The sequence below is a fragment of the Battus philenor genome, unplaced genomic scaffold, assembly GCF_028537555.1.
Source record: "Battus philenor isolate CCGP_79_NKW_IND1 unplaced genomic scaffold, ilBatPhil1.0.hap1 SCAF_16, whole genome shotgun sequence".
NCBI lineage: Eukaryota > Metazoa > Arthropoda > Insecta > Lepidoptera > Papilionidae > Battus > Battus philenor.
Genome location: NW_027181678.1, coordinates 12,772,480 through 12,798,192, shown reverse-complemented (window position 1 = coordinate 12,798,192; position 25,713 = coordinate 12,772,480). Strand labels below are relative to the sequence as shown.

The window sequence follows — 25,713 nt, the reverse complement described above, 5'->3', positions numbered from 1 at the left end:
CGAGTATATCAATTTATAAACAGTTAATGCTGTTATACCTCTCGCTCGTATATATCGTCGTTTCATTCACGCCCACTGCAAGGTATAGGCCTTCCTAAAAATAGCTATGCGGGATATACCATAATTGCCACATTTGGCAAGCGGATTGGCGATCGCAGTTTATGGTATTGTACTACCCATCCTCTGAAAACGTGATTGTGGGCAATGAAATCCTATAGTGTCAATGCTCAAAGTTTGAATTATATATTAGACCGTCTCCCGGGAACTTGCAAGTCACAGCTATATCACGCTGTGTTACTACAGCTATCTATTACTGTATAACTAGCAGTGGTAGCTAGTGGTAGTTATATATGTTACAATATATATATATATATATATATATATATATATATATATATATATATATATATATGTATATATGTGTATCTTCGTTGATTATGTTCTTTAATGTATTCTAACATAATCGAGTGGTTAATATGCCATTACCTGACTTCAAATGATAGCATGAGTCAATCATCTACCAGCGCCATCTATTGGTGTCGTTCTAAGTAATAGCTTTTTCACACCCAGACACATATATTATAGCATTACGAAAATATCTCTGACTGAAATATATTTTTAGTACTTTGAAAGCCAAACTAGTGATATCCGTAATATGATATACTTGATGGTTCCGGACCTATTGCTTAAATAAAAAGTGTAAAGTAATTAAAAAGTGCTGATAAGTAAATATATACGTATCAAAAAAACTAAGCCTTGCATATAGTGCACGCGTGACAGCATTGCTATTAATACGTGTTAGTCGCATTCGCAACGTGCTATAGCATCGACCAGGAGAAACTGCGCGTGATTGGAAAACTGAGCATCGTGACTGAATCGTGGCCGTGAGCATACTACAACATACAGCCAGCGACCGTTTCACTAGTTGCCGTGGAGGCCCTCCTTAACGTAAATGGAGATAATATTTGTTTACGCATAGTACAAAAGGATAATTTTATTATTAGTATAAGTATTCATAGAGGTCTATAGCTTAACGCAAAAAATCCTAACTTAGCCGTTACTTCGATTAGTAGGTTCCCTTTCCTTATTTTTAGCTCGCTTCTTTTATAAAATGAAATTATTTATTTTTGAGTATTTTCATTATTTCTCCTCTTTCCTTCATATTTTTTCTCATTCTCGATCGGAAGGTAAGTTGGTATGACCACCATGCAAAACTTAACGGTGCGGTGGATAGAAGGCCTTATGGTGTAGTCTATCGCAGTAAGCATAGAGACGTAACTTCTCTATTATCTTCTTCTCTATCGTTTGGGTAATAGGACGGGTATGGTAGCCGGGGCTGAAGAAAGATTATCCTTTCTTATTTTCAGCCGAAAGATGTCCAATGTCAGGTACAGTTTCCCCCTAATATCGCCACGCTGCCACCATCCAGCGACTTCTGGTGACCTTAAATATGTCGTCGGTCCATCTAGTAGAGGACCTAACCCATGACTCGTGGTCACCACTCGAGAAACTGGACCTCAATGACCATCGGAGGCACGATGCGATGGGCCCCGCCCACTGTCACTACATTTGAGCAATTATTCGAACTAATATCGTTACATAGCAAAAAAGGTATTATAGGAAGGATTACTAGGTGAAATAAAACAACATTTAGATGGCCATCTATCACAGAATTTATTCAAGAAAAAAAAAACACACATTGTCTAAGCCCAAGTGGACTATAAATAATGAATATTGTACATATAACATCTTAATTATAGCTATCCTAGTTTTAATAACATTAGATAGACTCTAAGCTATGACATATATAATTTAGAATGAATTATTGTTCTGTTTGGAAATATTTTCATATAGTTTGCTTAAAATTTAAATCTGTATGAGTAACATGAAGAGTATTTTGGAGCATTTTGGATATAAAAAGCCAAATATTCCCTACATTATGGAATGTCGAATAACATCTGTTCAGCGTAGAATTCAGTGTAATATATAATTATTGCGCAATATATTTATCAGTACAGCTTTCAAAATTATTTACAAAGAGGTCAGTGAACTTTGGATGGACGATGATGTTTTCTTTATATAAAGATAAAAATACAATGGCTCAAGTCTTTAAGATAATACAGTTATAAGATTCTTAGTACAAGTAAGTGTTACGTTTCTCTATATAAATATTAAACATTTACTTTCAATTCAAATTAAACATGTAAAGCTGAATATATACTGGGAGCGTATGAATATAAATCTGAATTTAATTTTGTTTTAATTTCCTTATTCCTATATAATATAGATATATCATCTCATCTTGTATTATATAGTAATAATGCAATAGTTCAAATCTGCAGGTACAGTCAGTATCAAAAATGATTACTCTCACCTTATTTGTAAAAAAAAGTCAATATACTAATCTACGACTAAATTTCATCAAAGTCCGTCCTAGCTGTTTCCAAGTTCACTTGTAACAAACACAAATTATTTCACAAAATTATTCCAGTATTGATAAAGAATAATTCCAATGAAGTTATTATATTGACTGTACCTTTTGTCATACACGGTTATTGTATCAATACATGCATAAAGCAGACAACGCCGAGTGCCAAGATTGGTTAAACTATTCATATCTATATACTGTATATATATGTAATTCATAAACAAATAATAAGGTTCTACAGTTTGCAATAGTAAAACAATAATTTTAGTTTAAATTAAGGATATTAAGAATGCTGTTATTGATGTCCAAAAGTATCCAAAAGTCCAAAGTAATAATTAATTAGTTACAAAAACGCTCCCAGTGTGTTATCGCCCTTAAATATAAACGCTGAATTACCACCACTGTCCTAAAATGCGAGATAATAAATAGAAACGTACAGAGAACGTGGACAGTTCGCGGCTCAGCTCATTTGGTAGCAATTAACCTGAAATAATTAAAATAAATTTTATAAATACACCAGCAATACACATAAAATAAAAATACAGTACAAGTTGACTTATGTATAATGTTTCGCTTGTGTGTTCCATTACAATGAGAACCCAGAAAATGTTTAGAAAGCTTCCATAGCTTGATTTATAATGTCACCTCTTGTCTGTTTCAATGTTTAACACATTCCTTGTCGTGTTTTTCAAGATTTTCCATTCAGGCTGCGTGGAGCATATACTATCAATACTTTAAAAATTAAAAAAAGTCGTTTAAGACGTACGCTTTACACTTTTTCAATGTTGAGTGATTTGGTGGTGGCGGTTGTGTGATTCGCATTGTTTGCCGCATACGCATTTATCAGCGGGCTGGCGGGCGGTGCACTTTGTTGCACGACTACCACTGCATGTGCGGAAGTGGCTATATATTGGTCCTTTACTTACTTAGGATGGACTTCCGCGAAGTAACGCCTGATTCCATTAAATACTTTTTCAATACTTCAAAGCTATAAGTAGCGTAATATGAAGTTATATATTAGAACCTACAATTCATTTCTTTAAGAATCATTTGTAATTCAATGAGAACTGTAAATGGCCTGAACGGAAAGTGCAGCGGGCTGCACATGGCATGGAATGTATTTATAAAAATACAGATTCCTTTTGACTTTTTTTCGCCTGTTCTTCGCAGGTATAAGGCAATTAATCGAACAGGTGGTAGACTCGACAACAATCAAATAACAGGTGGCGCATATGTAATGTCATAATGTGAATGTAGCTTAATTTTTACAAATGGCGCCGAATATCAAAATTCGTTGACGTTTAAGATGTAGATATATAGAGAATTAGTTGTCAAGCGATGGAGTATATCTGTCAGTGCTTCGCAACCTTTTCTCATCTACGGCACACTACAATCTTTCCTATAATTTCGTGAAACACCGAAAGCTAAATTCGAGAGACGAGTGAACGTGAAGGTCACCGTCTCAAATAGAAGATATGTGTAATAAAAAATTGTAAAATTTCAATTTATTAATTTTTAACGCGGCACACCGCTTGCGGGGTACTGATGTATGTAATGCAATATAAATGTCAAAGCACAGTGACATTTGACGCCATTTGTAAAAATTAAGCCACGTTCACATTATGACATTACTTTTGCATTAACTTTTACGAAGAGAAAAGAGATCGTATTTAACCCTTAAATGCATAATGATGTAAAACTGTAACATACCACTTAAATGTAAAATGAGTACTTCACTTAAGAGTAAATGCATAGTGTTGTATATCTGCAACATAAGTTTTTTTAAAAAAAAGTAAGTAAAAAAAAATATTTTTTTTTTATTTTCCCTGCATTTTAGTGTACTTATCTGCAAGATAAATATTTTTTTAAAAGTATAAATAAAAGTCATGCATTTAAGGGTTGAAAAAGGAAACCTTTGGCTTACAAATTAAGACATGAAGAGCTTTTTATATCTAAGTGTTTCCGCTCAAAGATAACTATTGGATATACTATAATCGCCATGCTATGCAGGTAGGTTGGCGATCACAGTGTGGTATTATGGTAAGCAAATTACATTGCTGCCCATCCTATAGAAACTATTCTTGGTAGCGGTAGCAAGCTAAAAATTAATGTACAAAGTGTCAATTAAAATATTGTATTCCGAGATTTGAACCAGCTACGTACAATGTCAAGTTTCAGTCCTCTACTGCTACCTTTGCTTGATATCTACTGGTGTAAATTCTTCAAGACAAGTTATTCTTCACATGCCAAAATTACATGTGCCTTAATTTTCAAATTTAAATGATTTAATGGTACATAAATTATAATATGTAGTGTTCATGAATGAACAATAAAGGTGTTCTATGAAAAAAAATTAAGATAATTATAGGAATTGATTTGCCTATAAATTTTAATTCTAAATTTTATAGGCAAATCAAGTCCTATGACTGCTCACTCAAGTCATATTGCAGGTTGCATTAAATCAGGTTTTAGGTTTTTGGTTCTTTTTTCTGCATTTCTCTGCTATTTCATATATAACGATACAATAATTATAAATATTCATCACATGTTTCAATACCTTAGTACATACCTTTCTTATCTATGTAAGACATTGACATGTACAAATGTTTTTTTCCTTTTAATATTCTTGTTATAAAAGAACATACCATTTTAGTCCCGGCTTGCTCCAATGATGGTGAGGATGTAGACGAAGATGTTGATAACGTCAAGGTAGAGGTTCAGGGCTGCGAAGACGTACTCCTCGGGCGAGATGCTGTACTTGTGCTTGCCGCCCATCATCAGCTGCGTGTCGTACACCAGGTAGACGGAGAAGAGCAGAGCGCCCAGCGATGCGTACACGAGGGTCACAATCCTATTGCCCGGGATGAACATCGCTATAATACCTGCAACAATAAATTACATTAAGACATGGATTCATACATATAATTTTTAATGTTAGTCAATCGACACAGCATTCACTATACACCTATCCCCCGATTTACACGGTACTTGTTTTACACGTTTTCGCTTTTACACGGTTTTCGAAATGAGCTTTTTTTTTTGGTTTTTATCGTACTCTACTAAATGCTACTGTGTTTGAACACGTGTGCTGTATACACATTTCACAGGAAATCTCGAGCTTATGCGCTGATTTGGCTTATTATGAAGAAGTTTACAAAGATCTTATAAAAATTCGAAGCAATTGTTAATAACCGATTTTATTACCATCTCTTATAATGCAAATATTTCTGCTTCAAACATCGAATCGGCACAAATAACTTTAAGTGATGAAAGTGAATTCGAACCTTCGATTCCGAAAAAAAGAGTAAGTAATTGCTCACAGTGATGATAAAACACCTTTGGTTTTATTTTTTGTTCTTCTGTTTAATGTATTGTAATTAAATAAAAAAAACCGTGTTTCCATAATATATTAAATATTTTAACTTGTCAATGCATTTTATTTTTATTTCTGTGTACAACTAAAAATATTGATAAAAATCGCAACTGATAAATAGCAAAATTATGCATTTTCTGCTTGTAACTTGTAAATTTTTAACTTTCGATTTACACGTTTTTTCCAGGAACGTATCTACCGTGTAAATCGGAGGATAGGTATATAAGATTGCAACGGACAACTTTTCAAAGGATGCGCAGCAGTGTTCTCTGCATACGATACTGTAATCGCCAATCCGCTTGCCAAAATTGGCGATTATGGTATATCCCCCATAGAAATCTATCGTTCCCCCAGATTCAATTATTTCATCGGGACTTATATTTCACACAATTAATAAAAAATAATTAGTAAATCTACATAAGAACCAAGGTCACCGACGTAGCTTGAAGAATTGCTAGTGTGAAGGCCGCAGAGGCTGAAAGATAGACGCCCACTACAAGGCATAGGCTCTTGCTTGCGCTGCCCGTACCCAGAGACTCCCTGACACCTTGACTATATCTTCGGTACACCTAGGCCTACCCTCGTCACGTCTACGTAAACCTTTAGGGTTCCTAGAGCTCAATTGCTGTTAACTAATGTATGGTAAAGCCTATCAAAAATGTCAATAATTTCATAAATATTAAACAATGATAATATATGGAGAGCATTTTCAAAATTCAGATTTAATATGTATTAGTATTTATTACAATTTTATAAATGTCCCTACAGACTTTATACTGCCAGAAGGTATTAGCTTATCACATTCCAATAACATTAGAAAAAATTAATTAATGTTTGAAAATTTCAAATTGAACAATTTAAACAGGTTAACTGGAAATAGGTGTATAAGGTTTAGAGCTTTTTGTTGCCAATACACATATACTCACTTCTGTTCTTATCTGTTCATATCTCGTTTTATTATTCTTTCGATGTTGTATATAGTAAATTTTAAACATTATTTCCAACCATAATTTATATATATGGACACTAAGTAAGAAAAAGACCAATATTTAGCCACTTCACCAATTAGTGCCCAAACACTGGCACTAACTAACTTTGGCACTAATCGGTATAACATAACTCCCGAAGATGCCCCGTGGAAGGGTGAAACACGTGTTGAGTAATTTGACGGTGGCGGTTGTGTAATTCGTATTGTTTGCCGCATACGCATTTATCAGCGGGCTGGCGAGCGGTGCACTTTGTTGCACGACTACCACTGCATGTGCGGAGGTGGCTAAATATTGGTCCTTTCCTTACTTAGGATGGACTTCCGCAAGGTAACGCCTGATTCAATTAAATATTTATATGGACACTTTAAGTAATTTTTAACTTATATACATTGTTAGTATACCTAAATAAATGTAATATTAAAATCAATTGTTTTACATATATCCCAGCAATGGGATGACTAGGGAGAACTTACCGAAGAGCAGGAGGACAATGGTGGCGCAGAGCAGGATTCCACCCATCGCGGTGAAGTCATACTTCGTCTGCATAGCGAAGATTGTGAGGGTGAGACAGATTGCAGCAGTAATCCCGACTGCCATCATTACCTGCAATAAACCCAATTCTTATTGTTGGCGAGTCTCCAATACCCTGATCCAGCTGTCACAACCCCAACTGAGTCTGGTGGCAGGAATCTTAACTGGTCATAGTTTTATAACAAGCAGATTACATTAGATGTTACAGAAAGTACTCTGAGATATATATATATACATATATATATATATATATATATATATACTAGCAGATCCCGCAAACGTTGTTTTGCAAAAAAAAATTAAAGTTTTTAATTAACAAATGTAAGATAAGGGTTGATCGTAGAGGGGTAAAAATTTAGGTTTGTATGAATTTTTGTATGCTGTATCATAATAAAATAAAAACCAAAAAAATTGTCTAAAAAATTAAAAATAAAATTTAAGGGTGGACCACCCTTATCACTTAGGGGTATGGAAAATAGAAAGTAGCCGATTCTCAGACATACTGAATACGCATGTAAAATTTGGTAAAAATCGGTTAAGCCGTTACGGAGGAGTTCAAGTTCGAACAACGTGACACGAGAATTTTATATATTATATATATATATATATATATATATATATATATATACCAGCCTTGGAGAATATTGAGAAATATGAATAATGACATGTTTATATAAAGGAAAATATGTGAAGGCTTTATTATTAGCAAATTTCCGTCTTATTTAAATACAAATATTTATTATTATTCTATATGGTTTCCGGAAATTGTAAAATACAATTTTACACTTTTGCTTAGATCAGTGGTTCACAGACATTTTTCCCACACCACGCCATCTTAAAAATTGGCCAATTATTTTTTTCACACTAACATAGAACCCTGTGGAGTTTCTCATGGACTACAGGGAGTCCACCTGAACCACTAGAGCAGTGGTCTATATTGACCCCTAGAGGTCTATGACAACCTGCAAGGGGTCTACATCAGCGAAACAAAATTTGGGGGTCCATGAAATGAAAATGGGCGTCCACGATAGTGGATCTCAACACATGCACTGATAGTACCTATTTACTTACATCATACTATCTTATAATATCAAAACAATTACATTAATTATAAAAGTACCTATGAAGTAAAAAATGTATTGCTTATGTTATTTTATTTATAGTTCATTTTATGTTTATTTAATGTTACGTATATTTTACATAACTGATACAAAATTTTATTTTGAGTAGTTTTAATTTAAATTCAATTAATAAATGTATAAATGTAAAATGTATAAACTTGACTACAGTTAGAAATTTATAGAAAATCAATATCGGGTATGTAGGGGGTCTACCCAACACGGAAAAACATTGCAAGGGGTGTACGACACAAAAAAGTTTGGGGAACTCTGCACTAGAGGGACTAACGGATTAGATATTGAAATAATGTAAATAAACATTGTGTGTCTAGGTATGTGTGAAACAATTATGTGATTAGAGTCTGACTTACAGCTGTGCCGTCGTACATGCTGCTAGTAACGCCGAGTAAGAAGCTCTCCGCGACGGTGAAGAGGCCCAGGAAGATGAAGTTCATAGGCGCCTGACGCCGCACGTTACCGCAGCACGACATCACAATCAGACAGAAAATCACCACAGCGAACGCAATCCAACTGAAAACCACAGGTGTGAAAGTTTTAAAGTCTGTATGATACACCCTATCCAAGAATAAATTTATTTATTTATTTATTTTATTGGAGATAGACAGTAACAAATTACAAACTTATAAGCATGGAAATATAAAATTAGTTAAAGTTGTTACCTTATAACTATCTCACTGAGAACATATAATGTGATTTATAGTCAAACAATGAAAAAACAAATAAAAATAAAAACATTATTAAACAGGGATGGAAGACTATGGTTTATGTATTTATATTATGTTTGTTTATATATTTATATTATGGTTTAAATTGCATTGTACGTACATAATAATTTCGAACGAAATTGTTTTTTAAAAGATACGAGAGAGCACGAGAATATATCAATATCACTAACATATGAATTGCGGAGGTCACACATTCTGTATAAGGGTGCACGTTTACCGATATTTGTCCTAGCCGTTGATAAAAAAGAGAGATCTGGAACGCGTTCTTGCTGCAGGAATTCGAAAGTATACCTAAAGTTTTTTTAAAAAAGTTTTTAAATGGTTTAAAATATATTAAACAATGTAATGATGATACATAAGAAGCTTTTTCAAATGTGGATTACTACAAATTATAATTACACCTATCCCCCGATTTACACGGTACTTGTTTTACACGTTTTCGCTTTTACACGGTTTAAAAAATAAGTTTTTTTTTGTTTTAATAACCGATTTTATTACCATCTCTCATAATGTAAATATTTCTGCTTCAAACTTCGAATCGGCACAAATAACTTCGAGCGTTGAAAGTGAATTCGAACCTTCGATTCCGAAAAAAAGGATGAGAGTAATTTCTGACAGCGATAAAGGATAATAAAACACCTTTGCTTTTATTTTTTGTTTTTCTGTTTAATGTATTGTAATTAAATAAAAAAATGGTTTCCGTAATTTTAACTTGTCAATGCATTTTATTTTTATTTCTGTGTACACCAAAAAATATTGAAAAAAATCGCAACTGTTAAATAGCAAAATTATGCATGATCTGCAAGCTTTTCGAATTACACGGTTTTGACTTGAAAATTTAAAATTTTCGATTTACACGTTTTTCTCAGGAACGTATCTACCGTGTAAATCGGGGGATAGGTGTAATTATTATTTACTATCTGTATCTGCAGACTGTATTGAATTGAAATAATTCAATGTGAATTATAACATGTATAAATATATAAACATGTAAGGATTCTCATGTGATTACCTCTAAATCTATAGAAGTGCCTCGGAGAGTAAAAATAAAAGTGTTATACTTACAACATATAGGGGTTCCTCCGGACCCACATCTGCGTGGGCTGGTGATACACAAACAGTGTTATGAAGGCCAGGGTCACGAGCAGCTGACACATCAGGATGGAGTACACCTGGTAACATACAAGATATTTTTATATCTTAACATATGAGATATTTTATTGTCAATGTACGGGATGCTAATTTGTACATTATATAATTTTATATAAGAACACACAATATATTTTAATTTAGTAACATATGAGTTATTATAATTTGATATATTTTATTATATCAACATACGGGGTGCTATTATGGTATTATGTATATGATAACACACGAGGCATTTATACATGATACAGTAATACCCCGCTTTACGCGAGGGATACGTTCCAAAAAAAATCGCGTTAACTGAAATTCGCGTATAACGAGCTTTATGATTAAACATAGTCAAAAATTATTACAAAAAAATACAAATCATTTTAATCAATCACTTTAATTCTAGGAACACTTTATGCAACACATACTCTTATTTTTTACGGAAAAACACATCTATTGTCTTTTGGGTAACGTTTTGTTTGCGTTCTTGTAAAATACGTTCATAACACCCAACACTGTTGGGGATTGGGATCCCGCGACCATAGAGAAGTTCATGACTACATTATATTTATACGCACTCTTTCGCGTAATTCGAGGCATTTGAGCGCGAAATTTGCAATTCGCGTTATAGTGAAACCGCGTATAACGGGGTCGCGTAAATATATATATATATATATATATATATATATAATGTATGTTGCCATATATAGGATATTTTATTTTGTAAAAGACTTCATGTTTAAGTCACAATACACACACGGTATTTTCATCTCTATTGACATAAATTTATAGAACAATTTGCATTATTCCACTCACCTTACGGATGAAAGCCTTTCGTATGCTTTGTTCGTTGAAGTCGAATCCCTTGACGTCGGCATCTTCACCCAGGCTGCCTTGCCCCGGTCCCGGATATCCGGCTGGCTGGAATGTGCATTTGGTTTATATAGCAAATTAGAAATTTTAATTTCATAGGTTCACCAAAGATTCTTATGTTTTAATTTATATTTACAATTGTATATACATGTATACGTTTCTATATTTGATATTTAATTTACATATGCAATCACATATATATTTTTGTTAGACATATTTCTTTGAGTCAGTGCCTTTGTTGTTATGGAGTTTCTTCTTGCTTCTTTTCCACAACTATAACACCTCGCGAAGCAGAGTAGTCAAAAATAAAATAAATTAAAAAATATGTTGACAATCAATAAGAGTTCTGTTAAAAATTCCAATGTTGAATAAATAAATTTTATTTAAATTAAAAAAAAATCATTAGAACACAGCAGAGTTTGGACACCCCTAGTAACCAGTTACTCTAGACCAAGGGTTTATAGCCTAGGCTTTGGGATAGCTTTTATTAGATCAGAAACACGAGTCCCGCATTCGAAATATGAATTAAATACAGGAGGTGTTTAAACTACTACCTTTCGGCAATGTTTGAACATCCCTGCTATAGAATAATCAGTTACTTCTGACACAGGGGTGCCCAAACCACGGTTCTCTAAAAAAATGTCTATGTAATTGTGGTAGCTGAGATTGTATATCAAATGAGACGGTCGTTAAAAAATTTAATAGTTATTGAATAACTGAATCTGACATTTCAAAATGCAACTTGATTACTAGCAAAACATACAGCTAGTGGTTTTAAAAAAGGGGAATAAGGTTCAGGCATTTAAGTTCATGTTGTGACAAGAAATAAGGTTAAATTTGAACAACCTTGTTATACAGGATGATTGGTTAGAGATATAACAAAGTGATCACTCTGAAATATGTAATTGTTTTTTTTTTTTTCTGTTAGAATGCAACTGCCTATATATCTTGTCAATAATAAATGTAAAAGGGCAGATAGTGAACAATAATTAATTTTAATATGTAGTAATCTGAATTTTGAAATCGCTTTTCCTTACTATACTACTACTACTACTACTCCGCTAGCTCAGTGACCCAAAGTGGGTCTTGGCCTCCGAAGCGAGAGACTTCCACTTTCCTCTATCTTGCGCCATCGTCTGCCATTGGTTGACATTCAATTCGCGCAAGTCTGCCTCAACGCGATCGATCCCGCGATACCTGGGTCTACCCCCTGGTCTTTGACCCCTCGGTTTTTCCAGGAACGCTACCTTCACGCTCCGATCCGAACCCATTCGCTCCAAGTGACCAAGCCAGCGGATTCGTTGAGCTTTATATTCGCCAATGATATTTGGCTGTGCTACTAAAGTCTCAATTTCGGCATTCTTTCGGAGCCTCCAAGATCCGTCTTGATTTCTCGCTGGTCTCAAGATCTTCCGCATGATTTTGCGTTCCGTCACTAGCAGTTTTTGTTCTTCTTTCAAAGTTAGCGTCCAAGCTTCACAGCCATACATCAATCTTGGTCGTATTACGGTTTTGTAGACACGGACTTTTATACTTCTGCTTAGGAGCCTAGACACTAGAACCTTGTGAAGTGCTGCACTATACTAATATTACTTTATTATTTGTGTAACCTTTGATTTTCGAAAAAACCTATACATGAGCAGTGGTACCTCAGTGGCAGTGAATTGGGACTTAGGATCATATGTCGGGGCTTGGATTCCCTGGCTATAGTCTTATATTAAATTCACACTTTGTGCATTAATTACATAGAATTGCCACAGCTCACAAACAAGTGTCCAAAGGATGGACAGCAGCGTCCTGCGGCGATTATGCTAATCCCCTCTCATATGTGGGGGAGGCCTATACCTGTAAAATCTTTTACATCTATAACCAATCATACAGTATGCAGAATTTTAGCTTATAAAGGACTTGTTCAAATACCAGTAGGAATCCGTCAAAAATTATGCACATAAGTACTTCGATTTCTCTTAATCCTTTTGTTATTTGCTTCAAAATGAATCATTTATGTTAAAATTTTATCAAACATGCCATACTTGAAATCTACGACCTCTTAGATTTATTACAGATAAAAAATAAATCCAACGTCAATTAAATAACAATCAAATGTGTTGCAAGGTGTAAAATTTGAAAACAGGTAGATCAATTGGACATTTTTTATTTGACGATTCGTTTTATTTTTCTCTAAGAAAATGATAAAAATTGACAAAACTACTAAACTCTTTTATTTTCATAGAAACCACATAGTAAATTAAAACACTCATATGTATTATATAGATATGTCTGACATATATATCAGTGTTTTGATGTAAGCAAAAATTCCAGATGATAGTAAATAGTGTAGACATTTAACATTGATCGGTTATTTTTATGTAAACAAATTGTTTTTAATAATATCGATGATGCAAAACATTATCATCATTACCACCATTTCCAGGAGCCGACATAGTTAATATAAATTTAAATATTGGATTAATTCGACAATCAATCGGGGTCAAAAATTAATCGTTCAAAGAGCCGCATGTGGCTCGCGAGCCGCAGTTTGAGCACCCCTGATATATGCCATAAAAATTGTTGAGTTACATTCTTCGGCGTAGGATTTCGATAGTTATTATACGTCCACACAATCTAAATCGTCCTAAAGCCGGAAACTTGTGACTACTCCTAATTGTGTATTCGCCTATTTTTATAAGTTTCCTTAGTAAGTAAAAAATAAATAAAGTAGTCCAATGGTGACTTACCTCGCCATATCCGGCGCCACCATATCCGGGTTGGAAGCCAGGCTGAGGCGTCGGATACCCTCCGGGAACCCCTTGCGGGTAACCTGCAGCCGGGTAAGCTTGGGGATATCCTCCTTGGGGGTATCCTCCTTGAGGGTAGCCGCCCGGCGGGGGGTATCCGCCCTGTGGGTAGCCTCCTTGGGGATACCCGCCTTGCGCCGATTGGTCTGTACACAGAGGCAAATTAATATCACGATACAACAGACAAACAGACTAGCAAACAGTTGCCAATACACTTTTGAATCTGGAAAATGCTACACAGGGTGACCCTTTAAAGTTGTTTTCTAGATAACATTACAAATATATTTAAAACATATAAAATATATGTCAACTAGATTTTTATATGATGAATTACGTCCCTAATTGACATCAAGTAGTCTACCTTCGGATGATAAATACCTCGGACTTGTAAATAACAGATAAAACTCAGCGGTATTAAGTAAAAAGAGGACCAATATTTAGCCACTTCTGCACATGCAGTGGTAATCGTGCAACAAAGTTCACTGCCCGCCAGCCCGCTGATAAATGCGTATGCAGCAAACGATGCAAATTATACAACCGCCACCGTCAAATCACCCAACAAGTGTTTCACCCCTCCACGGGGCATCTTCAGGAGTTATGTTACACCGATTAGTGCCAAACAAAGTATCAGTGGTATTACTTTAAAAAAAAAATACATAGGTACAATATATACAAGGTGTATCTACTATAAGTCATTTACATTATAGAAAATTATAAATTAAATGTAACAATAGAAGCCTTTTGAACATTTTTCTGTCTGGGATCCTTTCAGTTTCTGTTAGATGTCGGCTGTGTTAGCCTTCTGGTACTGTAACGGCTTTCAACAGCTTCGTTACAGCTAAAATTTATCCCTTTCCTTACCGCAGTCCGTTCCACCGAATTGACGCTACTGAACCGGGCATGTGTGCGTTTTTGATTATATATTTTTTAAATTTAATTTCCAAATACGCACTTCACTTCCAAAGAATTGTTTTCGTAAGAAAAGGACCAATATATAGCTACTTCCGCCATGCAGCAGTAGTCGTACAATAAAGTGCACCGCCCGCCAGCCCGCTGATAAATGCGAATCCCATTAGTGCCAAACACAGAGTCAAATTCACATCAGTAATCGGTGTAACATTAGTCCTGACGATGGCCCATAGAGGGGTGAAACACGTGTTGAGTCAATTAACGGTGGTGTAATTCGCATTGTTTACCGCATGCACATCATCAGCGGGCTGGTCTTTTCTTACTTAGGATGGACTTCCGCAAAGTAACGCCTGAATCCATTAGAGAATTGTTTCCGACTGAAGGCAAGGCGAATTCAATAACAAAATTGATTGCACCCTAAGAGGAATCAATTCAATAACAATGCAATATAAGGAACGGCCAAATGGATGCCGACTAACTTCGGCGATGATAAACACGGGGCGTCCGGTGAATGCCGGCTAACTCTGGCGCTGGTAGCGAAAGGGTTAAATTTCTTTCATATAATTGTTCCCATTCTTGTGCACCACTTGAATGTTATATGGCGCGTCTGTGTGACTCGGGTTCACTGTTCCTGTAATATTCTCATATTTTTGTGTTTATACTGTAAAATGATATAATTACTCATTGTTATTCAAGTTAAAAAGTAATATATTGGAAGCGATTGTTTGCCAGAAAGTTCTTTACCCTTTAGTAAAGGCAGTACGTTCGTAATAGCATTATAGTTAGGACACAGTTCAGTCTCTGATCAATCCTAGTCAAGGTTTTACGCCTAAGTGTTTATTTATTAGCAACCTATATTATATTTATTGTAACTATGCGGTTCATTTTTCAAGATCCCTTTCTTACTTCCGACTATATCATTGCTTCATCTCTCTAGGTAGCGTTGGTTAACCTGTCAACTGCCTATGGACATATTTATCCGAACTCCCCGGATGCATACCAGTCAGATTTGCCCGAAACAAAGTAGGCTACATTATATCGAATCGCCTTAAAAATACAGTTTAATATCGCTTGCTCTGGATGTACTGCATACCACAGGATCATAAACAATAATATTTCATTTATCATTTTAAAAAAAATCGTGCGACACTGACAGACGCCATGTTGAGGCATGCGAAGGGTTAAACTCTCGTTTCGTAATTCTTTTGCTATTTTTGTAGCTCTCAGCGCTAAAGTTTACTTCTTTTTTGGTTTCATTTTTCTACCGACTATCTTTCATTGGCATGTTCAGTCCGTGCCATGTTAGTGGGTTTGGTATCCTATTGTAAAAGATTTGAAAACTCCTGTAGGTATATAAAATGTGACGACTTTGTGCCCATTAAATACGGAAAGTTCAATATCTGACGTCACTCCTTCAGGTGACTTGAATTTCTTCTTCCTTTCTTCCTTGATTTTCTTCCGTCACTTGAAGACACACGACCCGCATTGGAAATATCGATCTACAACACCAACTGGGTTTCTGGGTTTCCTTACACCATAGAAAAAGACAGTAGCTGGATGCGAGCAGCGCAAAACCAGAGAATCTCAAAAAGACACAAGACAATATCCAATACAAAATTTACTATCGCTTCTATTAACACATTGTATTTCACATTTCTTAGGAAAATTGGTAGTTTTTGTGGTGCCATTTATCTCTTTAAACCACTTCACTATTTGTTTTAAAAACATCACGTATAGCAAAATCTACATATATATTCGTAATATGTCAATCTGTCCTTACAATTTAAATAAGAATTATTATTAATTAAATTAATCCTTAAATTGTTGTCAGATTGAAGCATGCCAAAAAAACAACTTCGCAGGGTCACCATATAGTTTTCTCATTCAATAGTGTACTTATACAGTCAAATATCAGAACTTCTATTCTTAAATTTTTAATATTAATTACAAAAAAAATAAGCGTTACCTCCACAATAGCAAAGATCTCAAACAAAATGTGAAACTATAACATTTAGCATTGTGATTTGTGTATAAATGATATTTTTAAACTTGCTGTGCCCGCGGCGCTGTGTTCTGTTCTTATTCGCTATTATTCATTTTGAATGTTATATTTTAAAATAAATAAATAAATTTCTATATAAATTCATCTCGCCCCACGGCGAAAAAGGCACACAAATTGAAAATTTTATCCCAAACGCTTTTTCCGCCCTAAGACGTGATAATTTTTTTTAGAAATTTAAAATTGTTTTATAAATATTAACGAAACTACCTATTATTGTATACTTTGTCAGAAATAACACCCTACGAAGCCGAAATTAGCCAATCGTCTCTTTCCAAAAATCGATGTGCAATATTAATCGCCCAATATTGTATATAACATTAGGGGGACCGGAAAGTAATGTCGGTTTTGCGCAAATCGATATTTGATTGTAGTTCGGTAGCTCATTACGTATTTCAAAGACGTTTTATATTAGACGGCAAAAGGTTGTTGATAACGAAGGTGAATACCACTGCACCTGCGACACTTCACACAGATCATAAGTTTATACATAACACCACCAAACACTACACACCACGCCGTAACACCCATTTTAGGTAGCGGCCGCCCACTCTCTAACCGCGAACAGCGTGGGCGAACCGAAGTTGGATCCGGAGCCCTCCTCACCTCGCCTGAGGTCCACGCTGCCGTCCCAAGCCGCATGCACACATTCATTACACAGCTCTACACGGGTAGAATCTACGTGAAGTTTCTAAGTTCACGGACCCTTCCACTCAGTGAACTCAGCCACGATGAAGCTTTAAAAGTCTTCGGACTAACAGCAACAACATTAACCCTCTTAGTGCCGGGCGAAAAAGAGGTGCCTATGCGAAAATAACCGGCCAAATTTCAGAGTTTTACTAGGGTTTGGGAAAATGCTCATAAAAACCAAACGACACACAACAACGACGATATAAGACAAAAAAAGCAACTCTTAAATATTGCGAGGATATTCAGGTTATGAAAGCGATTTTAACAGAATACATAGGATAATGGTTACACGTTTTAGCTATTATTATTTCGGGGTCTTGAGTTATTTACTGATATTTTTTATGAAGTCTTTATTCGCCGCATAAAAAAATCTGTATTTTAAATTAATTTTATATTCTTTTTAAAATTGTAACTAATTGTTATATTACCTTTATGTTCCATTTGGAAACTATACACAACTTTTCACACTTTTCTATAATCAAACGACATCTGTATAAAATTTAAGCCACTGGATGGATTGTAAATAACTTTATAAAAAGTCATATAAATTTAAAAAATAAACATACATTAATTATTAAAAATTCACAACACTGTAATGACACTAAGTGCTGGACATTTATGTTTTAAAAAAAAATAAAGAAATGAACATACGCATGCCGGTCTCTAGGGCGTATCGGTTAGAAATACAATGCAAATAAAGACGACGGAGTGGATTGATGTGAATGTAGTGAAATTCTTATCTTTCAACTATAGAATTACAGACCTTATCTCTATACATTTAAAGACGACATTCGTCTGCGATCGATTAGCATTGTTTACCACACATGCGCATCGGTGTTCCATGTTTTTCTAAGTAATCAGCTATATGTACACAATCGGTAGACAAAATTCAACTCTATACCTTAGTATTATGGTATTAAATCGTTTAAACGCTTTAAAATAACACAGACGTTATAAACAGTATAATTGTATAAACCAAGGTTCTTTTTTGCATCGTGTGAAAATCTTTGAAGCTATATTTTAAATATTCAATAATTCCTGGAATGACTTTTTAAAATTGACATTGTACCATGAATTCAATAAGGTTAAAGGTCGAATCGATATTTTAATTTACTTTTTACGACTTTATTGTGTGTGACGCGTAAATCGCTTCTTTCATTATAAAATTTATGAGGTGACTTTTTAATGGCATTCTTTATGAAGGCCAGAATTATTGTAGACATTTTTAATATTTGTTTATACAATTTCGAACGAGATTTTTTTAGAATAGGTATCAAATTAAAATTGATTTAAATTCTTATGCCCACCTATGCAACATACATAACTTTTATAGTAAATAGGGTTATGCTCGTGTCGAGTCCTGTTGCCAATTGCCCCCATTAACGACAAAGTTGCCCCTCTGTGAGGCCCCACTTTGGGAAACACTAGTCTGTGCTGCTATACATCGATCGCTGCACAAACTGTATTAGTACACACTACCGGTGTTGTGTGTATTTAAAATATCTCCTTAGTGTAGACTTTATAGAGCAGAGGTGGTCAAACTGCGGTTCGCGAGCCACATGCGACTCTTTGAACGATTATTTTTTGGCTCAGATTGATTGTCGAATTATTTAAACTTACATAACTTATGTCAGCTCCTGGAAAATCGAAACAAATTACCGATGTGAATAATAATATTTATTATCTCACTATAAAATTTGCGAAATCCAAACACCGATCATAATTAGCTAAGCGGCATCTTAAGTATTATTAGGAATGCTGTCATATAAGTGTGCATTATATCTAACTACAATACACATATTTTTGTTTTTAAAAAAATTATTATTGTGTGTTTTAAATGCGCATTCAATTGTGGCTCGCAATAAATTTTGAATTTCGAAAAATAGCCCACACTATCAAAGAGGTTGGCCACCCCTGGTAAAAATTTACTGGACGTAAAATATACATCAAATGATAATTAAAATATAATATTTCTATATTTCCATTTTTTTTTATAAAATTTTATGTAATGGTTTTTGAGTGAGACGAACCTCAGTATGAACTTTTAATTATTTATTTATTATCCTCATGGGATCATCTTTTGAAGCTGAAACTAGAATTAGATTGAACTTCAATATAATGGCATCCTTCAACTTAAAGCTACTAGGGTGGAATCCTGCGCGATCATAATCTGAACTAAGTATCCTGTCACTTTTACAGATATTATTATTATTAGGGAGACCAGAAAGTAATGTCGTTTCTCTCGAAATATTTTACAGAAAAAAAAAACAAATTGATTTTTATCGCTCCGATATTGATTTTGTATACTAGATGGCAAAAGGTTGATAACGAAGTTGAATATATTGTTGATTAGAAATAAAAACTTGTTAAAAATGTAGTCGTGTGAGTTTAACTTAGGGGAGCGACTATAGATGTAAAAAAGCTGATTTAAAACGTTTAAAACCAAAAGTGGCGGTTTAAAACCCCAAATAAATCTTTTTAACCCTTCTTTGCATGGTGACGGAAATTTCCATCATAACATTTAGTCAACAAAAAAAGATACTCAAAACCCTTGTAACGTAAATTTGTTGTTGCTCGCAACTTTTTAAGCGACTATCGCGTACAACAAAACGCGGTTGTCGAAAAATAGCAAAGGTCACTGTGAATTACCAGACCTAGAACTTGTTATTCTGCTGTTTGTTGAGACTGGAAGAAAAGAGCGAGATTTTAAATTGTTTTATGGAAATAAACGGAGATATAAAATACAATAAAAATGAAAATGAGTGGAAAAAAGGTTTGTTTTCATGTTTTTGTTATTTTATGTACAATTTATTTCAAAACACTATAAATGAATTTCTCAAAACGTTGTGATAGAAATTTACATCACTATGCAGTAACTTCATTTGTAATGTATGGGAAATTTTTTTGTAAATATTTATTTTATGTTGTTTTTTGGGGGAAACTTGAATGAAAGAGATATTGTAGATTATCTTTGTAAGTTATAAGGCGGTTGGCTCTCAGAAGATGGCCTTAATGACCAAGATTCCGATAATGAAAACCACGATGCTGATGAAATTATAAGTGTTGTAGGAGGAGAATGATGATGACGATGTGGATGAAACTGCTGACGTTGAACCTCTTCTTGTCAAACCAGACGATCAAGAACCCTCTCACATATCAAATTCATCTAATTTGCAGTCTTCATCCAGTTTTCCATTTGACAAAAAAACTTGATTTGGAAAAAAAGGAATCTGGTGTGTGACATAGATAAAATTACTTCCTTGGGGAGTTCTGCCGCTTCAGGTGGTCTATCACACCTAGAAACTCCATATCAATGTTTTAACCATTTTATCACTGAAGATTTTATCAAAACATTACTAAAGGAGACAAATTTATATAAAAAAACAGAGTAATCCCAGATCATCTATATCATTTACAGAATATGATTTGTATAAGTTCTTTGGTATATTATTATACATGCCAGTAATCAAATTTCCTAGCACAAGATCATACTGCTATACATACTGACATTACTTGTCCGTTTATTGTCCAAGAATACAATAAACATATGGGAGGAGTAGATCTCATGGATAGCTTTTTGGGCAGAAATCATATAAAAATGGGGTCTAAAAGGTGGTATTTGTGTATTTTTTTCATATATTTGATCTTGCTATATTATAAACTCTTGGATTGTTTATAAAAAAATGCTCAAGAAAGTGATGAACCTAAAAAGAGTCTGCTTACAATGGGCCAATTCAGAAATGAATTGTCCTTTGTGCTATGCAACAAAGGAACCACCAAAGCAGCTAAAAGAGGGCGTCCTGGTACCAGTGTACTAGAAGAAGAATTACAATCAAAAAAAGAAAAGGTTCTCCAGCTCCACCACCTCCAAAAGACATAAGAAAAGATGGTGCTGAACATTGACCAAAAGTAGGTGGGTCACGCCGGTGCAAATTTCCCAAATGTAAAGGCTATTCTACAATTTCGTGTAATAAATGTGGCGTCAATTGGTGCTTAAATAAAATAATTATTGTTTTTTGAATTATCACTAAGAATAAAGAAGACTAAGTAAACAACTTTTTTTATTTATTTAGTATCGGGCTAAATATGTGAAACTGCATGATGATGTAAATTTCCATCATATTGTTTTTTACATAATACATATTTTTATTCACACTAGGATTTTTTTTAATAATTTTCCTTTAATCTAGAGCATTAATTACATCACCCTGATTTATTTTAAAAAAATAGTAAAAATCATGCAAAGAAGGGTTAAACGGTTTAAAACTCGCCTACTAAAATATAAGAACAGTGTTTTTACACATCATTATCGACAATACTTGGTCTTGTGTTAGTTACCTATGCAGTTTATACCTATGTAGGTAAGTATATTACATATAAAGTACTATAATTATATAGAAACAATATTACATACAATAGATTAAAATATGTACCTAAATCATAAAGAAATTGTGGATAGGAGTTTTGACCTTTATTTCTAAGTATTTAAGGTCTACTCAAAGGTCTCTTGACGTCTCTCCGCGTGAGAAGTGCAAGTGTGTGAGTTTGGTTTTAAACCGAATGAAACTGATTGATAAATCTTTTCAAAATAACCAATATAGTTAACTAGATAATAGTTTTTCAACTTAGCTAGGTAATGTCTACGCTTGGAATAGATAATGTGTTTATATTTAAGAAAAACATAGTCGTCAACACTAAACGTTTAAAATCGAAAAAAATGGGTTATTTCGGTTTTAAACTGTTTTTTTCGTTTTAAACCGATTGGTTTAATTCGTTTTAAACCGGCCTTACATCTATAGGAGCGACATTACTTACTTTCAGGTCACCCAAATACAGTAATTTTTTTAAATGACCACCGCTATTGGGGGCATCTCATTTTCTCTCTCTTATTTATGGGACAGGGACGTTTTAATCTTTTAGTCTTTTTACTTCCTTTTCTTTTTAATTTCCATGCTCTTCTGTCATACTTCACATGTTCTCGTTTTTATCTTTTAGAGATTTACTTCCTTTTCTTTTTTAATTTACATGCTCTTTTGTCATACTTCACATGTTCTATCTTTCTTCTACTTGCATTCTACGATTTCTATCTTTCTTTTACTTACTTTCTACCGTTCTACCATCGCCTCACTTCCTTCGCCTCGTTCCTTACTATCACAGCTTTTGGTTATCACATTATTTCTACTTTATCTATCTTTTATTTCACATTTTATAATTTTATCACAGATTACATAGTTATTGTTTTATTTACTTTATTCTAATACAATAGTAGAGCAATTCATTACTGTGCTTTATCAACAAAAAAGCTTTTGTTTGGTTAACGTGTTAAATTTCTTACAGTGTAAGAGTGTATCATATCCCAACACTTGCCCACAAAAATGTTACCAATTTTATTATTGGACTAATTTATATACAATCCTATATCAAAAGCTATCAGCCGGCAAGCTCGAATGTTACTTTAAACATTGAGTTAATTGCTATATTTCAAATAGCTTTCAGCTATATACGCTATTTAACAATAACGAAATCGATACACAACAGCCGCGTGGAAAAGGACATTAGCTACGGTTGTTAAGCCAAGGGTGTTATCGATCGACAAGTTTTAATATAGCATCTATGTTATTTACAGTAGCTGTTAATATGAAAGTGAATTTGTACCGAGTGATTGTTGATTAGAAGTAAGAAAAGGACCAATATATAGCTACTTCCGCCATGCAGCATAGTCATGCAATAAAGTGCACCACCCGCCAGCCCGCTGATAATTGCGCATGCGGCAAACAATGCGAATAACATAACTACCACCGCTAAATCACTCAACACGTCTTTCTCTGTGTTTGACACTAATCGGTGTAACATTACACGTTCTAATAGAATAATTAATGTAAAATATTTCAGTGTGAACTCTTTATACAAGTTGGTTAAAAAAGGTGTAAAAGTTTTTTTCTCTATTCATCCCCCTTTGTAGTTTTTACTCTAATCAACAATATCTAATGGATTCAGGCGTTATTTTGTGGAAGTCCATCCTAAGTAAGAAAAGGACTAATATATAGCTACTTCCGCCATGCAGCAGTAGTCGTGCTCAAAACATGTTTCACCTCTCCACGGGGCATCTTCAGGAGTTATGTTACACCGATTAGTACCAAACACAGAGTCCCACACTGGCGGGCGGTGCACTTTGCATGACTACCACTGCATGCGCGGAAGTAGCTAAATATTGGTCCTTTTCTTACGTATATTTATTTATGTTATTATACACAACGGTAGCCTAGCGGTACGTGACTAAGATTTGCGATCACAGGTGGCGGGTTCAATTCTCGGGATACGATTTTAACTTATTCAAACCAGCATTGCTATTTCTTACAAACAAGTTTCCAGAGGATGAACAGCAACGTGCTCTTCGTACCATACTACCACATCGCCAACAGGCCTGTCAAGCGATGCGATTATAATATATCCCTCATAGATATCTTTGTGGATCCTTTATATCACATAGAATCATATACCAATCAAGTACGCCAGGAGAAGAATATCAAAAAGCGTGGAATTTGATTGATATAACATGAATCAGATTGAACACCTTGACTAACTCAGTCCGGAATTTTTTGTGGTCATCGTTATAAACTAGATTCAGTTATAAATTCACGGTTGATTGGATTAGAAATTAATAGTGCCTTATAAATTATTCAATAATGAATATATATCTAACAAAGGTTATTTAAACAGGTTTCTAATAATTTTCCACAATTTTTTTAATATAAACTATGTTAATTCAATTAGGATAATATATTTAATCCGATTTTAATTATGGAGCCGGTTCACGAAGCCCTCAAAATGTAAATAGATTTTCACAATTCACTTTACTATAAAGTCAACGGCAAAAATGTAAATGTAGGTATATTGAGAAAGTGTATATAAGTATTGTCGTTTCAATCCATTTACGCTCACTGCACGTTATGGCAGCCTCCGCTTATCCTGTGGAAGCTTGTTTGTGACATTTACAATCCTATATAATTAATGCACAAAGCAAACTTATATATAAGACCCCGTAATGAATCCCGGGGATCGAACCCGCGACATACCATCGTAAGTCTCAAAACCTTGCTGCTGCGTTACTATACCGATGGACAGTAGCATAAATAAACACACATTTCAATATGGAGTCATATATATATATATATATATATATATATATATATATATATACACTAGCTGATCCCGCAAACGTTGTTTTGCAAAAAAATTAAAGTTTTTAATTAACAAATTAAAGATAAGAATTGATCGTAGAGGGGTGAAAATTTAGGTTTGTATGTGTTTTTGTATGCTGTATCATAATAAAATAAAAACCAAAAAAATTGTCTAAAAAATAAAAAATAAAATTTAGGGGTGGACCACCCTTATCACTTAGGGGTATGGATAATAGATAGTAGCCGATTCTCAGACATACTGAATACGCATGTAAAATTTGGTAAAAATCGGTCAAGCCGTTTCGGAGGAGTTCAAGTTCGAACACCGTGACACAAGAATTTTATATATTAGATATATATATATATAAAGTAAGCGACGTATTATTATTATTGTAAACTAGTCGGTGGTCTACCTACGCCGCGTCTATCGACTAGTGTTCACTACTCGAGAATCTTACAGCTCCCATGGTCATCCTGATGAATCATCGAGCATGGTCTCTGGGTCTGGAAGCCTTCTCGTAAAGCACGTCGTAAGCGATCACGTCTCCGGAAAACATACTGGTCAAAGACCTTTGTTTTTAGACATATATTTTGGAATGTTTTCATTATAAACTTTTTAATATATATATAATTCATAAAACATCGATGATTATTATTTTTAAATTTCAACAGAATCATATAACTGATCCGAATAATGCGGAGAAAACGAAACGTAATCTGATGCAATTCAGGGAATCCCCGTTTAGAGACGTCTAGAAAATCTATACAATGAATAATGTTACGCAACTGTGCGGCGAATTGTTCCACGGCGTGAGTCACGTGTGACGTCAAGTTCGGTCTGGCCGGACGATCGCGGTAATGTTCGCGAAGTGATATAACGC

At 34.3% G+C, this 25,713-nt stretch overlaps 1 protein-coding gene across 3 annotated transcripts in view; it reads right to left on the bottom strand.

The window, feature by feature from the left end:
- Nucleotides 1–1,911: 1,911 nt before the first annotated feature.
- Nucleotides 1,912–25,713, bottom strand: part of LOC137919595 (protein lifeguard 1-like) — a 32,717-nt gene continuing 8,915 nt past the window's right edge. For 2 of the 3 annotated variants that reach the window (XM_068762724.1, XM_068762722.1), the window contains 7 exons: nt 13,934–14,139; nt 11,139–11,243; nt 10,251–10,357; nt 8,811–8,970; nt 7,264–7,393; nt 5,074–5,310; nt 1,912–2,912 (listed from right to left, as the gene is read on the bottom strand). In XM_068762724.1, the coding sequence (XP_068618825.1) occupies nt 5,078–5,310; nt 7,264–7,393; nt 8,811–8,970; nt 10,251–10,357; nt 11,139–11,243; nt 13,934–14,139 (941 nt within the window). In that variant the 3' untranslated portion in view covers nt 1,912–2,912; nt 5,074–5,077. Of the gene's footprint in view, nt 2,913–5,073; nt 5,311–7,263; nt 7,394–8,810; nt 8,971–10,250; nt 10,358–11,138; nt 11,244–13,933; nt 14,140–18,079; nt 18,148–25,713 lie in introns of those variants that run through there. The other variant, XM_068762723.1, reaches the window with a different exon arrangement.